The 16,481-nt window shown below is 39.0% G+C and overlaps 1 protein-coding gene across 2 annotated transcripts in view; it reads left to right on the forward strand.

The window, feature by feature from the left end:
* The first annotated feature begins 1,080 nt into the window (after window positions 1-1,080).
* LOC145993763 (alpha-crystallin B chain) overlaps window positions 1,081-16,481 on the forward strand; it is a 56,962-nt gene continuing 41,561 nt past the window's right edge. Inside the window, exon 1 of one of the 2 annotated variants that reach the window (XM_083129530.1) lies at window positions 1,081-1,682. In XM_083129530.1, the coding sequence (XP_082985656.1) occupies window positions 1,498-1,682 (185 nt within the window). In that variant the 5' untranslated portion in view covers window positions 1,081-1,497. The remainder of the gene's footprint in view (window positions 1,683-16,481) is intronic. The other variant, XM_083129531.1, reaches the window with a different exon arrangement.

Below are 16,481 nucleotides of genomic sequence, written 5' to 3' on the forward strand. Positions count from 1 at the left end.
AAGTGTATTCCGACTATAATGCACAAATCAAAAACAAAAAATGTCTTAACTTTTTTTTCTTCAGGCCGGATAATCGATTGATTGATTATATTTATTTTACTTCGCTTTTCTACCAAATTTGGCTAATCACGAAGATGAGAATGAGTGATGATATGATGAAATTGATGAAGGGATATTCGCAAAGAACTCCCATGACTAGACCGGGATTCGAACCCGGTGCTCCTGGCGTTGTAGCGCGCTCAGGCAGGAAAATTGTATGCTAGACCGTCACGAAAAAAATATGTGCGTTGATTTGAACTATAAGCACGAGTATTTTGCACATCCTAATCTTGCAATTCAAATGATTTTGAAGTACCAGTAATACCGACCCATTTTTTAAAAGAAAAAAGCTCATAATGTCGCACCCCACTTTTTTCTTAAACAAAAAATGGCCTAAAATATACGGCGATTGTGCGATGAAATACGGTATTGAAAACGTATAATGCACACTGAATCTTTCATTGTTTATGAAAGTACATTAATATATGCGAACAAAGTATTGTACGTGTGCATCGGTCAGGAAAAAAATGCGTGAGTTACGTAAATGCTAATTGCCATGGTCTCTTAAATCCTTTTTACATGAATCTCGCGCCCAATAATGCACTTCCCACTGGCCCCGTGAAATTCGGACGGATTTTCACAGAAAAACATTTGTCTCATTGCAACGGCTCGCAAAAGTATCTCGCTACGACCAATTTGAGCCAAAATTCTACGTTAATGATGACGACACAGGGTTCTTTTCTTCGCTGACTCATCCGTGTGGTCCGCGGTTTCTGCTACGTCACACAATACTAAATATACGCAACATAAACGCCGCGCGAGCAGACGAGGTTCCGGTATGGGTGTATATTTCAGACCATCTCGGCTAAAGCCGTAAGGTTGAAATTCGCGTGTCGTGCCGTTTAAAAGTACTAGCACGAGAGTCTTATTGGATGTGACGACGAGGTCAAGTTTTCCGTATCAAGTGCCGAGTTGTTGTGGAAGAAGCCGACAATGGCAAGAACTGAGTAACTCATCTGCCCACGGACTAGGACGAAAAATCTGTGAATGTAACGTTTCGAAAATCGAACGCTGGGCCCGGAAACGGCCAAAATAACAGCTGCGGAACAACACACGCTTCTAGAATTTTCTCTTTGAGAGGCAAGGCGGCCGTGACTCACTAAACCTTCTCGACCGGCCGACAGGAAACATCGAGATCTGCGACTTAGGCGTTTCTTGCACGCTGTAGCATAGAGGGTGTTGCGCGCTCTTACTACATACCAGAGTCGCCATCTATTTAAGTACACTTCCAGAGGGGAGCCGAACGAGAGTAGAACCCTGTGAAAGACTGATCGCAGCACGTACTAGAAGCGTGTACAGCTAAGAAAAACAAAAGAGCAACAGAAAGCGAAATTTAGTGTAGTAAGCTTTCGATTCGAGTTGTGGTGTAAGTTCGAGTGATTTCCCCCCAAAGCAGAAATGGCAGAAAGCGGAGTAAAAAGGAACATCCCCATCAAACTTGGAGACTTCAGCGTCATCGACACTGAATTCAGCAACATCAGGGAGAGATTCGACGCCGAGATGAGGAAGATGGAAGACGAAATGTCTAGATTCAGATCAGAACTCATGAACAGAGAATCAGCGTTCTTCAAGAGCACAACAAGGTATGTTTCATCTATGCTTTCTCGGATTAAGTTGGTGTTAGCGTCATCCCTTTGGCTAACATACCCTTCTTGCTTTAAGTTCATAAACAGTACAAGGCTTATTACGATATGAAGCGGACAAGGACACTCATACCAAGGATCAAAAGCGAGGGGTTCACTAGATCCCTCATAGAATAAGGAAAAAGTAGCCTAATTATTCTTCCCCTTTCTGTTGATTTATTTTTCTTTCTCTCTTGCTTTCTTTTTACCTTTCAGTCTTTTTTCGTTGTCTTTTTGTTTTTATTTCTCTTCTTCCCCCTCCCCCGGCTATTTTATTTCTTCTCCTTCTCATATTAATTCTTTCTCACTTTAATCTCGCTCTCCCTTTCTCACGCTATTTCTTCTTTTCCTTTTCTGTGTATTGTCTTCTCCAGGGGTTTATCTAGGATTGTTCCTTTGAGGGGGGGGGGGGGGTGTAAGTTTGGGAATGTTAAGTGCCGTTTTAAAATGTTCGTCCAAATTCAATTTGTTCATTGATGTTTCCCTCCTTCCCGTCACGTAATATTTCAGAAGAAAAAAGATGTCAAATGCTGGAAAAGATGGAAAATATATTTTTATGATAATGTTAACAATTCAGTCTAACGTTTCAAGTTTTGCTTTTCAATAATGTTCGGTACTTGATTTAATCAATCGTTAGACAAATACAAGAGATGACATTGAAAAACACAAAATTTAAACATATTATTACCAGGGATCATTTCATGCAATTCTTAAGCTAGTTATAAAGACATTAGAAACACTTGCGCAATATTTTTTTGCTGTATTTGTATGATTCTTATCGTAGGTGTAACTCGGAGATTATCTTTTTTTGGGGGGTGCCCAATTCATCGATGAAATATCGATGGGAGTTGAAAATTTTTCAGCAACTCCCTCTTTTGGGATATTATATATGTATATACATACATATAGATATATATTTTACATTTTCGGTCTAGAAAAGGGTGTAACCTCTAATATCTAGAGAGGGATTCCACTCATCTCTCATAAAAATATCACCCTGCAATTTTATTTGTAGAGAGAAACTACTTTAGCTGCAATATCTATGCTTCCCTGCTCCACTCTGGAGTGAAAATGGTTGCCTATATGTTACGGCGATCTCATGGTTTGTCGGGTAATTTCATTGAGACAGTTGGTGAAGCACGTAGTTCTTGTCTGAGTTTAAGCTGTGGCTTATGTCCACTTTATGTACAGAATGGCTAATCGGTACGGGACCTACAGTTTAAAGTGGGATCCGAACCACAGTGCCTTGTGCTTCCACCGGAAATCAACTAGAACTCCTTGATTACAAGGCGAATAGGCGAAAGCATAACCACTACACCATCGGGGAGACTCGTGGTTCTTGTTCGTTTTTGTAGTTACGGAAGCCATGGGTCAAAAATACAAATCCTAGGTGTCCATTAATCCACTTGATTATCATTTCACTTCTCGATAAACGGGTAGAGAAGTAAAAGAAACAACGCAGTCTACATGAATTTCGTCATTGCTCAAAAAATATTTCAAGCACGAGAGCCTTTTTGAGTTAGCACGGCAATGCCTCCCTCAGGTTCAACAATTTTTTTTGCAAGCTTCTCCCACATTAATTTTCGTGCGTGCTGCTGTTTCATTCACGTCGTGTCACCTGAAGCGTGTTGTGTTTTTGCTGCAAGCATTCCGACGTAAGCAGTGACGTAAGACAAGCTTGCATTTTAGATAGAGAGGGGTCGGTTTCGCGTGTTTACCAGTCGCTATTCATTCGTCCGAAAAAGACGACTTGATTCTCGCAAACAACGGAATCACGTTTCTCTTCGTTGTAGACTGATTGCTGAAGCGATAAGGTGAAGAGAACTAGCCTGAACGTGTTCAAAGGTACTTTGAAAAGAGATTTTTTCAGTGGAGTGCCCAGGAATTTCTAAGGGTTAGGCATAATACTCATTCCTGTTTGCGTCATTTTCCTTCAATGGACATTTTTAAAGGAAAGTTGGACGAACGAAGTGGGTTATAACCCCGCCCTCTTCTTCCTTGGCTGTTATTGGCTTTATTGATATTAAAGAGTTAGAATTCTGCTATTTTTTTCAACATATAAGATTTAGGTTACAGTGGGATGGATAAGTATTACCGAGAAAATTGTCCATCACCATACTTATTGTCTCTGTTTTACGTGATGAAAGGTTCAAGAATTGAAACAAACCGCCAAACAAGCTGCTGGCAACCTATGCAACAACACATGTATAAATCAATTTCTTAAAAAACATGTGCGATGCAAGAGAGAAAGTAATGAACATAGTCTTGGACAATTTGTCGAAGAATACTTGTGCACCCCACTGTACAATCTTCTATAATTATGGCCCTACAATAATATCTTCGAATATGACAGTGAAAGATAGGTATTAGAAAGGATTAATATTTGCAAATTAATGTATTGCAAATACAAAAGAACAACGAAGTAAGTAGCGAGGCATTTTTTAAAAAGAAAGTCGATTATATCTCAACGTTAAAACTCAATAAATGGTTGGCGTGCCCAGGATATTTGCGAGAGAGGTAATGTGTCCTTTTTTCATTATTTCTTCAGGAATGTTGAACCAAAGGGTGCTGGCTTATGAGCTAATGATTGTAATCCTATATAGAGGATAAAAATGCATACATGTAATGTTTCATGACCGCTAAACATATCAAATATTGTGCTACCTTCTATTGTTGAAGCACTTTTACAAATAATGACTATAATGATGCTTTGATTTTTCAGGACTGTATTTTTTATAATAGTTTCTTTAGTTCTTGTAAGTTCAAGGAAAAAATTTAAGAAGCCGCATTGTGTGTTAGCAGCCAGGTTCTGTTTTCTTGCCTATGTGTTTTAATGGGTAGTAAATTCTTTGATCATCCAATGGTTACAATCTCTACCTGGTTGTAAAACCCTTTAAATGTCAAGGTTAGCATTTGCATGTTGCTTTTCCTCGGTGATACATTCGATTGTACCCACTACCCAACGTGCTTGTGTGTATGAAAGTTATTATTTGAACACTAACTTCCGGAAAGCAAATACCTTGTCTGTGTCTTGCAGTCATCTTGCGCGGCAATTTATTGATATTTCTGATATCATACATGTATAATGCCACGGTACAGATATCACTCTGATTACAAGATAAAAAATCGCCTTCCGCTTTGGTGTGAAATCGCCCTTACAAATTTATACCGATCTGATTAGCCGGCATCTTTAACAGAGTTGCAGGACTCATTTTAAATCGTTGTGTATAAGGAATATACGGTTTTCAAGAGAATCGATTCTATCTGTCCCAGAACTCGTTTTTCTTTTTCTTTGTCGGTGTCATTATCATAACCATAATTCATTTCTTAAAGACAAGAATGGTTGTCGGTGCATTTCATCAGTTAGAGAGAGCTGTTGTTTGCATGCATACACACCTGAATTCGTTGCCAAGCATCTCACGTTTTTGAGAGGCATTCCTTGCCATGTTCGGAACTCTAGTCGTCTAGTCATGGTGGCAGAGTTGCTTTTCTTAACGATCTACGAAACCAGAGTGCGTAAGTTCGAATATTTTGTAAGGCATGGACTTTTATTGAATTTGTTCCTTCATCTGTCATACAGGTTTTCATCTTGTTCGTTCCAAAGGCGATGTACAGTGACATACACAAATATTGCTCGACAAATTGTCCATCACTATTTTCATACATTTTTCTTTTGCATCCCATGTGTGTGTAAGGAATTGATATTTGGTGCAGAGGTTGTGGAGAAGTGGAGAATAAGCATGGTGATGGACAATTCGCTTGATAATACTTATGCATCCCACTCTACACTAACCAAAAAATACAAATATGTAGGTACTTGCGAGACAAATTTGTGTAACAAGGATATTTCGAAATATTAGTGTGTGAAAAGAGTAGAACGTTGTGATCTTGATCATAAAAAGTAAATATTTATGCCCTTGCACAATTCTTAACATCAAAGATACTTGAACGGTTCGTTGTAATTAATTACGTCGCGGCCTTAACACAAATATTACCTTTATCTTGACAACTTTATTAAATGATATTTGTAGCACAAGATTATGGGTGCATTCTCCCCCATTAAACAGAAAATGAGGTGTTTTCCAGGCGTTGCATAGGCGGTGAGTTCATTTATTTGCAAACATTCAGCTGCACGAACGGTTCCCGCAAATCGTCCCGTCGTAGATTGCGGTTCTTGAGCTGGCATATATAAGCATTAAATACCTCATCCCTGAACCGAGCATAAAGTCAATTCCAGTCACATTCAACCCATTTTAACCACAGCGGTTTCCTTGAATAACACCAGTGACATCAGCATCTATATTGGTCCGTGCACGAGAGAATCAAACACACTACACGGTTTCTACATTCAGGGTCTAAGTGTCATCAAGTGTGTGCAAAAAAGCTTACGTCATTATTTCAAGAAGACAGAGTAGCTGCAATTCACGTAACGCTCTAGCGATGGGAAGATCTGTCGACTTCGTAAGAATGATAAATTAGGTTTGTTCACGATGTGAAATATGCAAACAGTACTTTTCTGATGTGCAGTATAAACTTGCAATACAGGGAATGGCTTGGCATAAATCGTGACCAGAGGTGCCAGATCTATATCCGAATTCCGAGGGGACGTTTTTTTTAACCCAGAAGTTTCAAAAGGAAAGTAATGAAAACCGAGCAATGAAACATTAACTACTTAATCATTAAAATTATAACGTCATATTGTTCAATATTAAAAATTGTGCGAGTTATTGGCAAAATTTATGTAATGCAGTTATAAGTTCTGTAACCAATACAAGACTTTGTAGATGCGCATGCATAGTAGCAAGTTATGTTCAGAAAATCAACACGTAGTTATTGAAATCGTGAGATCTGGCAACTGTGACTCGTAATGTTTTTCTCTTTCCTATCTTCGTCCTTGAATTCGATGCACTGTGCACTTATCAAAGGTATAAGCACTAGACATCAAGAATGCAATTCAATTCTTGCTTTGTTGTCAAATCAAAGATCAGTTCTTGAACTTCTCTTATCAGTAGGTCGTATTCTGTGAAGTAGGTTATTGTAATCGCTTTGGATTTGTACTAGCAGTCATCTCTGTGCAGAATATTGTCATTTTATTATGTCTTTATTTCCATCCGTCTTCGCCAGTGCTATTTTTCCTCAGTTACTGTACCGGTAACAAACCAAAATATGTCACATCTAGTAACATAATGATTTGATTGATTAAGTTGGTGTTTAGCAGTGGCGCAACCACAGGGGGCATCTCCCCCAACCTTGGACGGAAAGGAATTCTAGGGGGGGCAAGGGGAGGCAAACATTGACGGCCAAGTGTACTTGCAGGGGTCAATTACCGCCACAACTTCAAATTTTAGGCAAATAAAAATAGTTTTAATTTTCTTGGTCGCTTCGCTCGCAATGTCTCCTGCTTTTCTTAGTCTTGTCAAGTTCAGAACCGTAGCTAGGGGATGCGGGAGTCGGCCCTGGGTGCCGAACGATCTAAATTAAAATAAGTTTTAAAATGGATTGATTTGTGGTTTTAAGTCCACTTTACGCACAGAAAAGCTAATCGGGCTTGGTCCTACAGTTTAAAGTGGGATCCGAACCATTGTGCCATGTGACTCGAACCCGAAATTCCTTGATCACAAGGCGACGATGTTACCATTACACCATCGGGGAGCACAAAAGTTGTAAAAGAGAGAATGCGTTGGCATCCCGTGAAATTATTTGCGCCCTATTAAATCAATATTGAGTTCAGCCTGCAAAAAAAATTGGATCCAAAAATTTTCTTCCTCGCTTCGCTCGTAATATATCATTCTTCTCTGTAATGCATTGTAAATTACCAGACAGAGAAATAAGACTTCTCTTAATTGATTTTGTTTTAAATGCATGAACAATTGTTTTGAGGAAAGGGAGCGTGCACATTTGAGAGACACTTTATGTAATTTTTGCTGTTGGTTCATTGGGAGATGGATGAATTGGTTGTGTAATGTATTTAAATAATATATGTTGTATATAATATGTATTAAAGAAATTTTGAATACACTCCATGTTGCATATATGTGAAACATATATCGTACATGAAAGTTATACATGCTAATGTAAAAAATAATTATATTTAGAATACATTTATCAAGCATTTTCTGTCTTCCAAAAAATAGTTTGTGTACTTGTTTTCCATTGTCAAATTGAACGTGTTGAAAAAACACAAACGCTTAAGCACCAACTTCTACCCCCTTTTTGCATAATTTACGAAGCAATTAACATATTTGATACTACCACTACCAATACTACTACTACTACTACTACTACTACTACTACTAATAATAATAATAATAATGCTGGTCCGGGGTTCGAATCTCGGCTTGGGCATAGATTTTTGTGAGTGTCCATTTCAATTTCATCATCTCCATCTTCGCAAATTAGCCACAAGTGGCACAAGAAGCGAAGTAAAATAGAGCAAATCAATAATAACAATAACAATAATAATATTATTATTAATATTATTGGTACGTTTATTCTGGTACTTGCCCCCCCAGTCAAAAAATCGTGGTTGCGACTTTTATGCACAGTAAGGCTAATCGGGACTGGACCTACAGTTTAAAGTGGGATCCGAACCGCTATGTGCCCTCATCGAGTAACATAATGAATAGCACCGTCGCCCTGTAATGAAGTTGTCAGATTCGATTCATCTTCAAGCTATAGATACATTCTTGATTAGCCTTTGTCAGATTCGATTCATCTTCAAGCTATAGATACATTCTTGATTAGCCTGTCTGCGCAAAAATTGAGTTTCTTAACTGTTTTGTGGCATTTTATTCACTGACAGCACGTGTATGTATGTGTTCTACAATGTATGTATTAACTCGTGCATGTAACCCCCACCCAGAAAATTGCTTCTGAGTGCTAGTTTTGAGAGACTCGTTCACTTCAGGCTAATGCTGGAATAGTACCTTCGTTGAAGTTCAGGAATGGCTGGATCTCTCTTCCCGTTTCGATTGACATAATGGTACAAATAAGCTACTTTAATGAAGTAATCTAATCAAAGCATAGCATAATTAGCCCTGAATAGGTACTTCCATATTGTAGCTTTACAAAATCGTCCTGCACTTGTGTTCTGGTACAGTTGCAGCGCAGGGAACAACAGGTCCAGCTAGATGCACCGTTCCTTGCACGAGCGGCTTCTCCACGCGCCGACTGATTCGGGTTTCCATGGCAACGACCTGCATAGCGGCGCTTCGGTCGTTCAACTTTGGCGTCGGCGTGCTGAGCGTCGGTAGGAAGGAGGGGATGGGGGAAACAGGTGCAGCAACGAGCGTCCGACGACCTCCAACCCTCTCCCCCCCTTGTTTCTGCTGCATCAGCCGTTTCGCAGTAAGATTCAATTGCTTGTCAATAACAACAAAAAAGCATCTGAGCCGGTGGTCGTGGATGTAAATAAACAAGGAATCTTTCCGGATGACGTCAGTTCATTTATTGGTTTCCGCTAAGCGAGATGTAAGCATGATACCCAGACCAGAACTGGTCTGGATCTCGTATGCGCAGTGGCGTGCCAAATGGAGTTTGGTGGGATCAAGCCCTCCCTCCTTTCGCCCAGTATTCCTGAAGAAGAGAAAGTCAAAGGCAGGAAAAGGTGGCAAAATGATGGCTGACTACTAACAAAAGTATACGTAACCCCTCCACCCTTTAAAATATCCTGGACACGCCATTGTGTATGCTTTACAAGACAACGCCGTGAACGTGACTATTCCCTATAATTTTAATTCTCTTTAATTCGACAGCTACTCAAAACGAGACGAATTCGATTGATTTGGTTCATTTTACTTTGCTTTTCTGCCACTTCTGACTAATCGTGAAGATGTGCATGAGATGATATGATGAAATTGATGAAGAGACACTCGCAAAGAACATCCATGCCCAGGCCGGGATTCGAACCGGAACCCTTGGCTTCGTAGCGCGTTGTGCTAACCACTCCGAGAGAGACGAATTCGATAATTCAGAGCTGAGATGACATTAAGGCGATATTACGAGTAACTCAATAGCAGGAATAAAGCAACAGCAAGAATGTGACAGAACTGAAAATGGGTTGGATCCAAGCTGAGACAGTGAGGAACATTACGCAATTCGGAATCCAACGAGAACGAGTGAGAGCGGATATTTCGTACAAAGCAAGCTTTCTGTATGTGTTGATGAAGCCTGCAGCTTCCAGAAGATGTAGAGGGAGAACTGTCCAGATCTCCCAGACGATGAAAATCGATACAGAAGCCGAGAGAGGCTTGTCCCACGCCTGCTGTTTGGGCTTGCTAATTACGTTAATTCTTCGGAGGAACGTTGGAGGGGACCAAGGCTCCAAGCTAACCACAGAAGAGGTGACGTGAATGGATTAACGGAGGCTGGCGGCGAGTAAATAAAGGATCTTTTCTTTGTTTCTCGAGACAAAAGATCTCTGTACGGAAGGGTCCAAACATTGTTAGTTGAGGATGTCTCGTTTGTCGTGAGACCATTCTAAAGATACGTCCCTTGATCCAATTAATAATCGAAATAACAAATAAGTCTACACTTATGCCTGTCTGAAAGCTCATTTAGTCAATTTCATTTCACAGTTTAGAGTGGGATCCGATCTTTTTGTGTCTCCATCGAGTGTTGCTAATCCGCTACTGTAAAATGTCCACTTCCTCTTTCAACTTGTGGCATGTTCTATTTGGGGATACTTTACATGTATGGCATCTGTGTTTGTAAGTACAAATATGTATTTCTGCATTTTTGTATTCTTTCCTCCTCGGTATCCGAGCGTAGACTTGTAGACTCGGTCTTGCCACCGAAGGTTCCGGGTTCGATACCCGCCCTGGTCATGGGTGTCTTCTTCTGAGTGCCCCTTCATCAGTTTATTCTTTCTAATCATCATTCATCCTTTTCATAGATGTTAGCCAAGCGTGGAATAGAAGCGTCGTAACAAGAAAAATACATTGTTTCTATTATCCTGTGTGTCTAGGTTAACCAGAACTATTTATTTATTTATTTAATTTAATTGAAACACAACAGGCGCATGCCCAATTACAGTGTTCAATATGGGATGACACCATTACATAAACAAGAACATAACTAAGAAAATTAACAAGAAATATGAATGACGCAATATACATTTTACATTTAAAAACAATTGTGGAAGAACGAATGGTAAATTGATGAAATGTATGAATAAGCAACTTTAAATAAACACAATGAAATAGGCATGCCTTACATATGAACAAGACCTAGAACATGGCTTAGTGAGATTGCTATGATAACCATACCACACACCGGTATATCGAAGAAATTAGAAAACCTAAACAATATTCTGAGGACGAGTATTCAAACGGATACTGTGCATTGTACAAGGTCAGTCGTCTCAAGGTCACGAGCTGCAACGAGAGAAAATTGCATTCCGTGCAAATAGCTGTGAAGCATGCAGGGAATTATGATTATAGATTTGGACTTAGCAGGTACACGAAACTAAATTAGCGTCTCGAAATCACGTTCTGTATTTCTGTTCGCGAACAGTCCATTACCAGGCTTGCCAACACTCCCGAAATCGAACTCGGGTCTCCTGCAATAACGAGATTTAGTTTATTATATTTTATTTTCTTTTGGTGCACATTTGCTGAGCGAAGTAATTTGTTATTGCAAACCAAGCAAACTTTACAGTATTATTTTGAAGACTCGTGAAAAATGAGTCCTTTTTTTTTTTTTTTAGTAGGCTTAGTGGGAGGAATAGAGAATTTAAACGTATCGTTACCTCAAATCGTCTACACAGTGGCTGCAGAAAACATTAACATAATCACTGCTACGTCAAAGTCTCGAGACTATTTCCCACCAACCTATTTTGCATATAGATTTGGTTCGGTGAATGTTACCGTGGGATTAAGTACGTTTCATTGTCCAGTTCGGAGTTGTGAGCAAAGAAAATGAAGCATTACTATTTTTACTTACTTATTTATTAACTTCTAAATCGTGGTTATTAGGTTGTTTTGATGAAGCATTCACACTCTCAACATCGAGACCATAAATCGATAACGCTAATATTCAGGAAGTAAGTTTTCAAGATCATCATAACCTAAGACTTCGAAGGCTGTAAAGAAAGCTCCCATAATTCTATCATTTAAGGAATTGTGAAGCCGTAATTTTTATCCTTATCTGAGCATTGTACTACCATGTCTTACAAGTAGATAATGATCCGTGGATATAAAGTTTCGTACTGAAACGTTTTGTCTTGCATTGTAGCTCGTAAATCGATAATTTTTACTGTTTCAAGAAGATTGGAAGATTGGCGATATAGTTAAAACGAGTGAAAAGAAACACGGCATTTTTGTTTTGTAATTATATGTCAATTGTACAGGCAGTACTCATTTTGTGAAAATATTATTTCATAATTGCGCACTAGTTCGGTATTGCAGCTGAAATGTTTGCATTTGCTTTACGAACGCTGATTGCAACACGTGTAACGTTCTGTTTTCTTTTTCCGCAAAAAGAAACAGAAGCAGTAAAGAACAAAACAGCTTTGATAACGAATCAAGACAATTGTGCGTGCATAGGCACACGCACGCGCCGAAGAATGCGTTGCAGTGCCATGCATTGTTCTCCGACAGGAATTTCCTTTCCCGCGTGCCTTTCTCACCAAGTTTATTCCGGGGCGACGTGATTCTGTACATTGTATCGCGTCGTATGGCATCGCTAAGGTCTTCCTTTTTGCATTCCTCACTCATTGCACAGACCGAGGGGTGCTGGCAACAGAACAACTGACAATAAATCCTGTTAAAAATAGCGCCACTCTGAAGCTATTCACAGTCACAGTCACCTGATAATGTGGGAGCAGTTTTTAGTTCAACTTTTGTAGGGGCAGAAAAGGTCGTGCATAGATCGTAACAGTAGGAATATCTTAGGAAGGACAAAATCAGCTTTGTCCCTATTTATAGGGTGACCAACATTTTATAGGACCAGACGGGAAGGCATCCTTAGTTAACTCCCCAAAATTATACACAATCAATACATAAATACAAACACATATTCATCTCAATCATTCATCGTTTCTCACTGCAGCTTCCCTAAGTAGATTATGAATAATATAAGTGATGGGCAACATTCTTGCCATACTCGTTTCGGAATTTCACTTTCCTCTGTAACACACAAATATATTTGTAATTATATTTTGTTAAAACTTCATGTCGAAATACAATTATTGACAAAATAAAAATAGTTAAACCACAATGTAAAGTAATACTGAAAGCTAGGAGAACGTATTTTTCTACAGAGTAAAATTTCCTATAACGAGGTTTTATGTTTTGTTGAAGATTGAAGTATGACGTAATGTGGAATCTTGTACAGAAACATCTAATTTTGTATTGAAGTTAATGTGGAAACTTTTATCTCAAGCTCTCGTTAACACCTACAGTAATATTCTTTACATGAATTGTCATACATTTTCTGTTTCTAATTATCTGACCTAGATAACAGGATAAGAGGGGCGTGATGTTCTCGTACTCATAGATTATTAGATGATCTATTGCATCAGCTCGTCACAAATTACACTTGCAGGTCGTCGCACTTTGCTAGCACGCTATCCATGTTCACAGTAACTCACCTATTTTCAGTAGAAGCATCGAATGCATTCAAGGAAGGCGCCTTGCTGGCTGTGTAGCTAGCGTGTCACACCCACACGCAGACTCGCACAGCAGTTCCGTGGTGAGGAATCCCTGTCTAGACCTATTGATTGTGAATTATTTTAATTTTTGAAGATTCCTGTGTATCGAGGTCATTGAACGATTATTTTGCATCTTCATGTTTGAGATTTCTTCGTGCCTGTTATTCGGTATGGATAAATTCCACACAGACACTTTAGTTACCAGACTGGAAAGTCCATCTTCTCACCAGTGTTCAACTCGAAATTGCAGAACAGCAGGCTCTAAAGTCGTTTTCACGTTCAGAAGACACAACGGCGCTTATGGAGAAACCACACAGTGTTGCCAATACAGCGCTAGCTCATGTTGCCGGGAAATGATGACCTTCCTTCACAATGAAGGTGTTACATATTTGGCAGTGTCTGCTGCCACGTTCTTTTTCTGCTGGAACCTCAAAAAAGATGCGCGTGGCAGTAGACTCGGTCTTTGTTTTATACTGTGAACGTTACAGTTACCCTTTTTACTATAATCCATTGCGATCACTACACACGCAAGTGTAATGCACGAATATGACACTTCAGAAATCACTTAAAAAAGTAAAAATCACTGAGAGCTCTCACAACTGAAAACACTTTTTCGGGAGAGGGAAAAAGTCTAAACAGACCAAAGTAGATCTCTCACTTAAGTAAGGGGAACCTGGCACATGGGTTAAATTCAAGTTGCAACCCAAACAAACAAATGAGTTATGGCCCACGTGAACTGATAAGACGTGAATGACTCAAGCAAGGCATGTCTATTTCTATCTTGAAGCCCCATATTTTGTCACGTGTTGGAAAGCCTTTCAAAGGTTAATATGGTGTCTATGAATTTATGTGTACGTTGGAAACTGAAAGGTGATCTTCATTTCAGTATTAATGTCGACAGTAATGTAAACGAAAACAACGTGTATTTGCGACAGCACTAATGTTGCTCACAACAGCAGCATTGGAAATAATTGTCAATTATTAAATTTAAGTAATTTCAATTCTATTATAACAAACTGCATGAAGTTCATATTTTTACTGAATGGAAATAAAATAACAACTCGAAAACTTGGTGGTGATAGCCGGAATGCTGCGGTGAGTCGGCTCAAGATGGCCAGACAACGTCGTCTTACTTCGCGCGCGGTTCGGGTTAAAAAGAAACTCCAAATGCATGGAAGTAATATTTCTGGGAACCTTTGAGTAGTTATAAAAAATAATTTCATTATTTTCTCCACAACTTTGTCGCTGGAAGTTTTTACTTGGAATTACAGAACAAAAAATGGCCAGCGACGACATTTTCTACTGCACGAATATAAAAAATCTCCACATACTTTATTTGAATATTTTTTAATGCGAATATGCTTTAAAGTATTGATAAATTCTGAGTACCACCATCAACTATGACAATTAAAAAACAGTGTCAATTTTTTTTAATAATGAATGCTTCAATTTTACGGCATGTTTCAACGTTAGGAATGAAAACAATGTAAAAATTGTGTTTTCACAGAAAATTTGCGTTTTTAATTTATCTAAAATTATATAAGCAAGTTACCAGTTTTTTGTGTTCACCATCGTATTCTCTACAAAATTTCCTGAAAAACTGCAGGTACCGATTTTACTTAAGCTAAATTTGTAAATCCAGAAATTTCACAACAGCGCGCTCGTATTTCCCATAAGAAAAGCATTGCCCATAAGAGACCATTGTGTCTTCTGAACGTGAAAACGACTATAGCATGGCTCTGAGCCATCGAGTTAGAATAAGTACAAATTAAGCTCCGCTCACCATGATATAAGCGCCCGGTACGCCAAAGTTCCAATGTTAATTGTGACTTGAATATTTGGCGGAAGAAAATAAAATAGTTGGAGTGGTGAATAGATGGGCGTATATACTTCATTTCTAATATGCTAGGGTGTTCATATCGAATTTGAAAAATTATATTGGTGTTTCAGCACACACGTGAATGGCTCAAAAGTGTCTGGACGAAATTCTGGACTGCTAGTGTTGCAAACAATTGTTACATACCACTAAGTATAATTTTTTTTTCAATTTGTGTATAAAATCGCTATTTCCAAACCCATCAAATGCTTCATCTGGCCTCCAAACTTCATATTACAGAAAACCATCAGTTTTCATGTCCAGCGATTAAAATTAGTGTTGCGCGACTTTTTAAACGTTCGGTAGTTTCTGGAAAATGTCCCGAAAGTATTTTTTTAGTGTCATAATCTGTATATAGAGAGGGTGTATAGCATGCACTGTACCGTGTCTATCATGTCGTATCTCGTATGTGACATCCTGGGTTGGCAGATAAGCTGTGAGGTGAACTGTAGATAAAGCATGCGCATTGTACGTAAGATACGCAAATAGAAACGTGTGGTCTGCCAACCAGTCTAAATATGAAAGCTTATCTTGATTACGTTGTTGGGATTCTCTCAGATTGCATAAGTAGACCGAAGCAGAATTAGAAACCTAATCTATACTGAAAAAAAATGTATGCAGTATTGAAATACTTTGACGTACAAAATGTATCCTAATTTGAAGTAGAATAAAGGTTTCTAACTATTAAATCTTGCCATTTTTCGAGAGAAAACCTGAAGAGGGAGCTTATACGACATAAACATACATACAATTTGTGAGATCAAGTGGGGGAATCTACAAAATTTAACGGAGTATATTATTACATCGGCTGAATCGTGAAGTTATTAGTTCATTTCGGAGATAGGGTATCACCAACGTCGCATTCTTTTTATTACCAGTTTCGGCGATTGGGGGGCGTGGAGTCAGTTGGCCTCCCACTCACCAACTTTTTGCCACTTTTGCCCCTGCACTATGCTAAACCTTATCCATACGAAGGGAAAGTAAACTGTCCTTGCCCCCCCCCCCCCCCCAGTTTTGGAACTCAATCGCCGCTACTGCTTATCATCATCATCATCATCTCCATCATAATTGGGTTCATCGGCCACCACACCCGCGCGGAAAGTATGAAAAGAGCGTTGAAGAAAACAGCATCTGTTTTGAGTGCACCGTCATATTTTACTGTAATCAACAAAGGAAGTTCTAGTCAAAACTTTATATGCAAGAAATCCACATGAATTGAAATAGTGTTACAGTT

Source organism: Lepisma saccharinum, chromosome 10, assembly GCF_977018435.1.
Source record: "Lepisma saccharinum chromosome 10, izLepSacc3.1, whole genome shotgun sequence".
NCBI lineage: Eukaryota > Metazoa > Arthropoda > Insecta > Zygentoma > Lepismatidae > Lepisma > Lepisma saccharinum.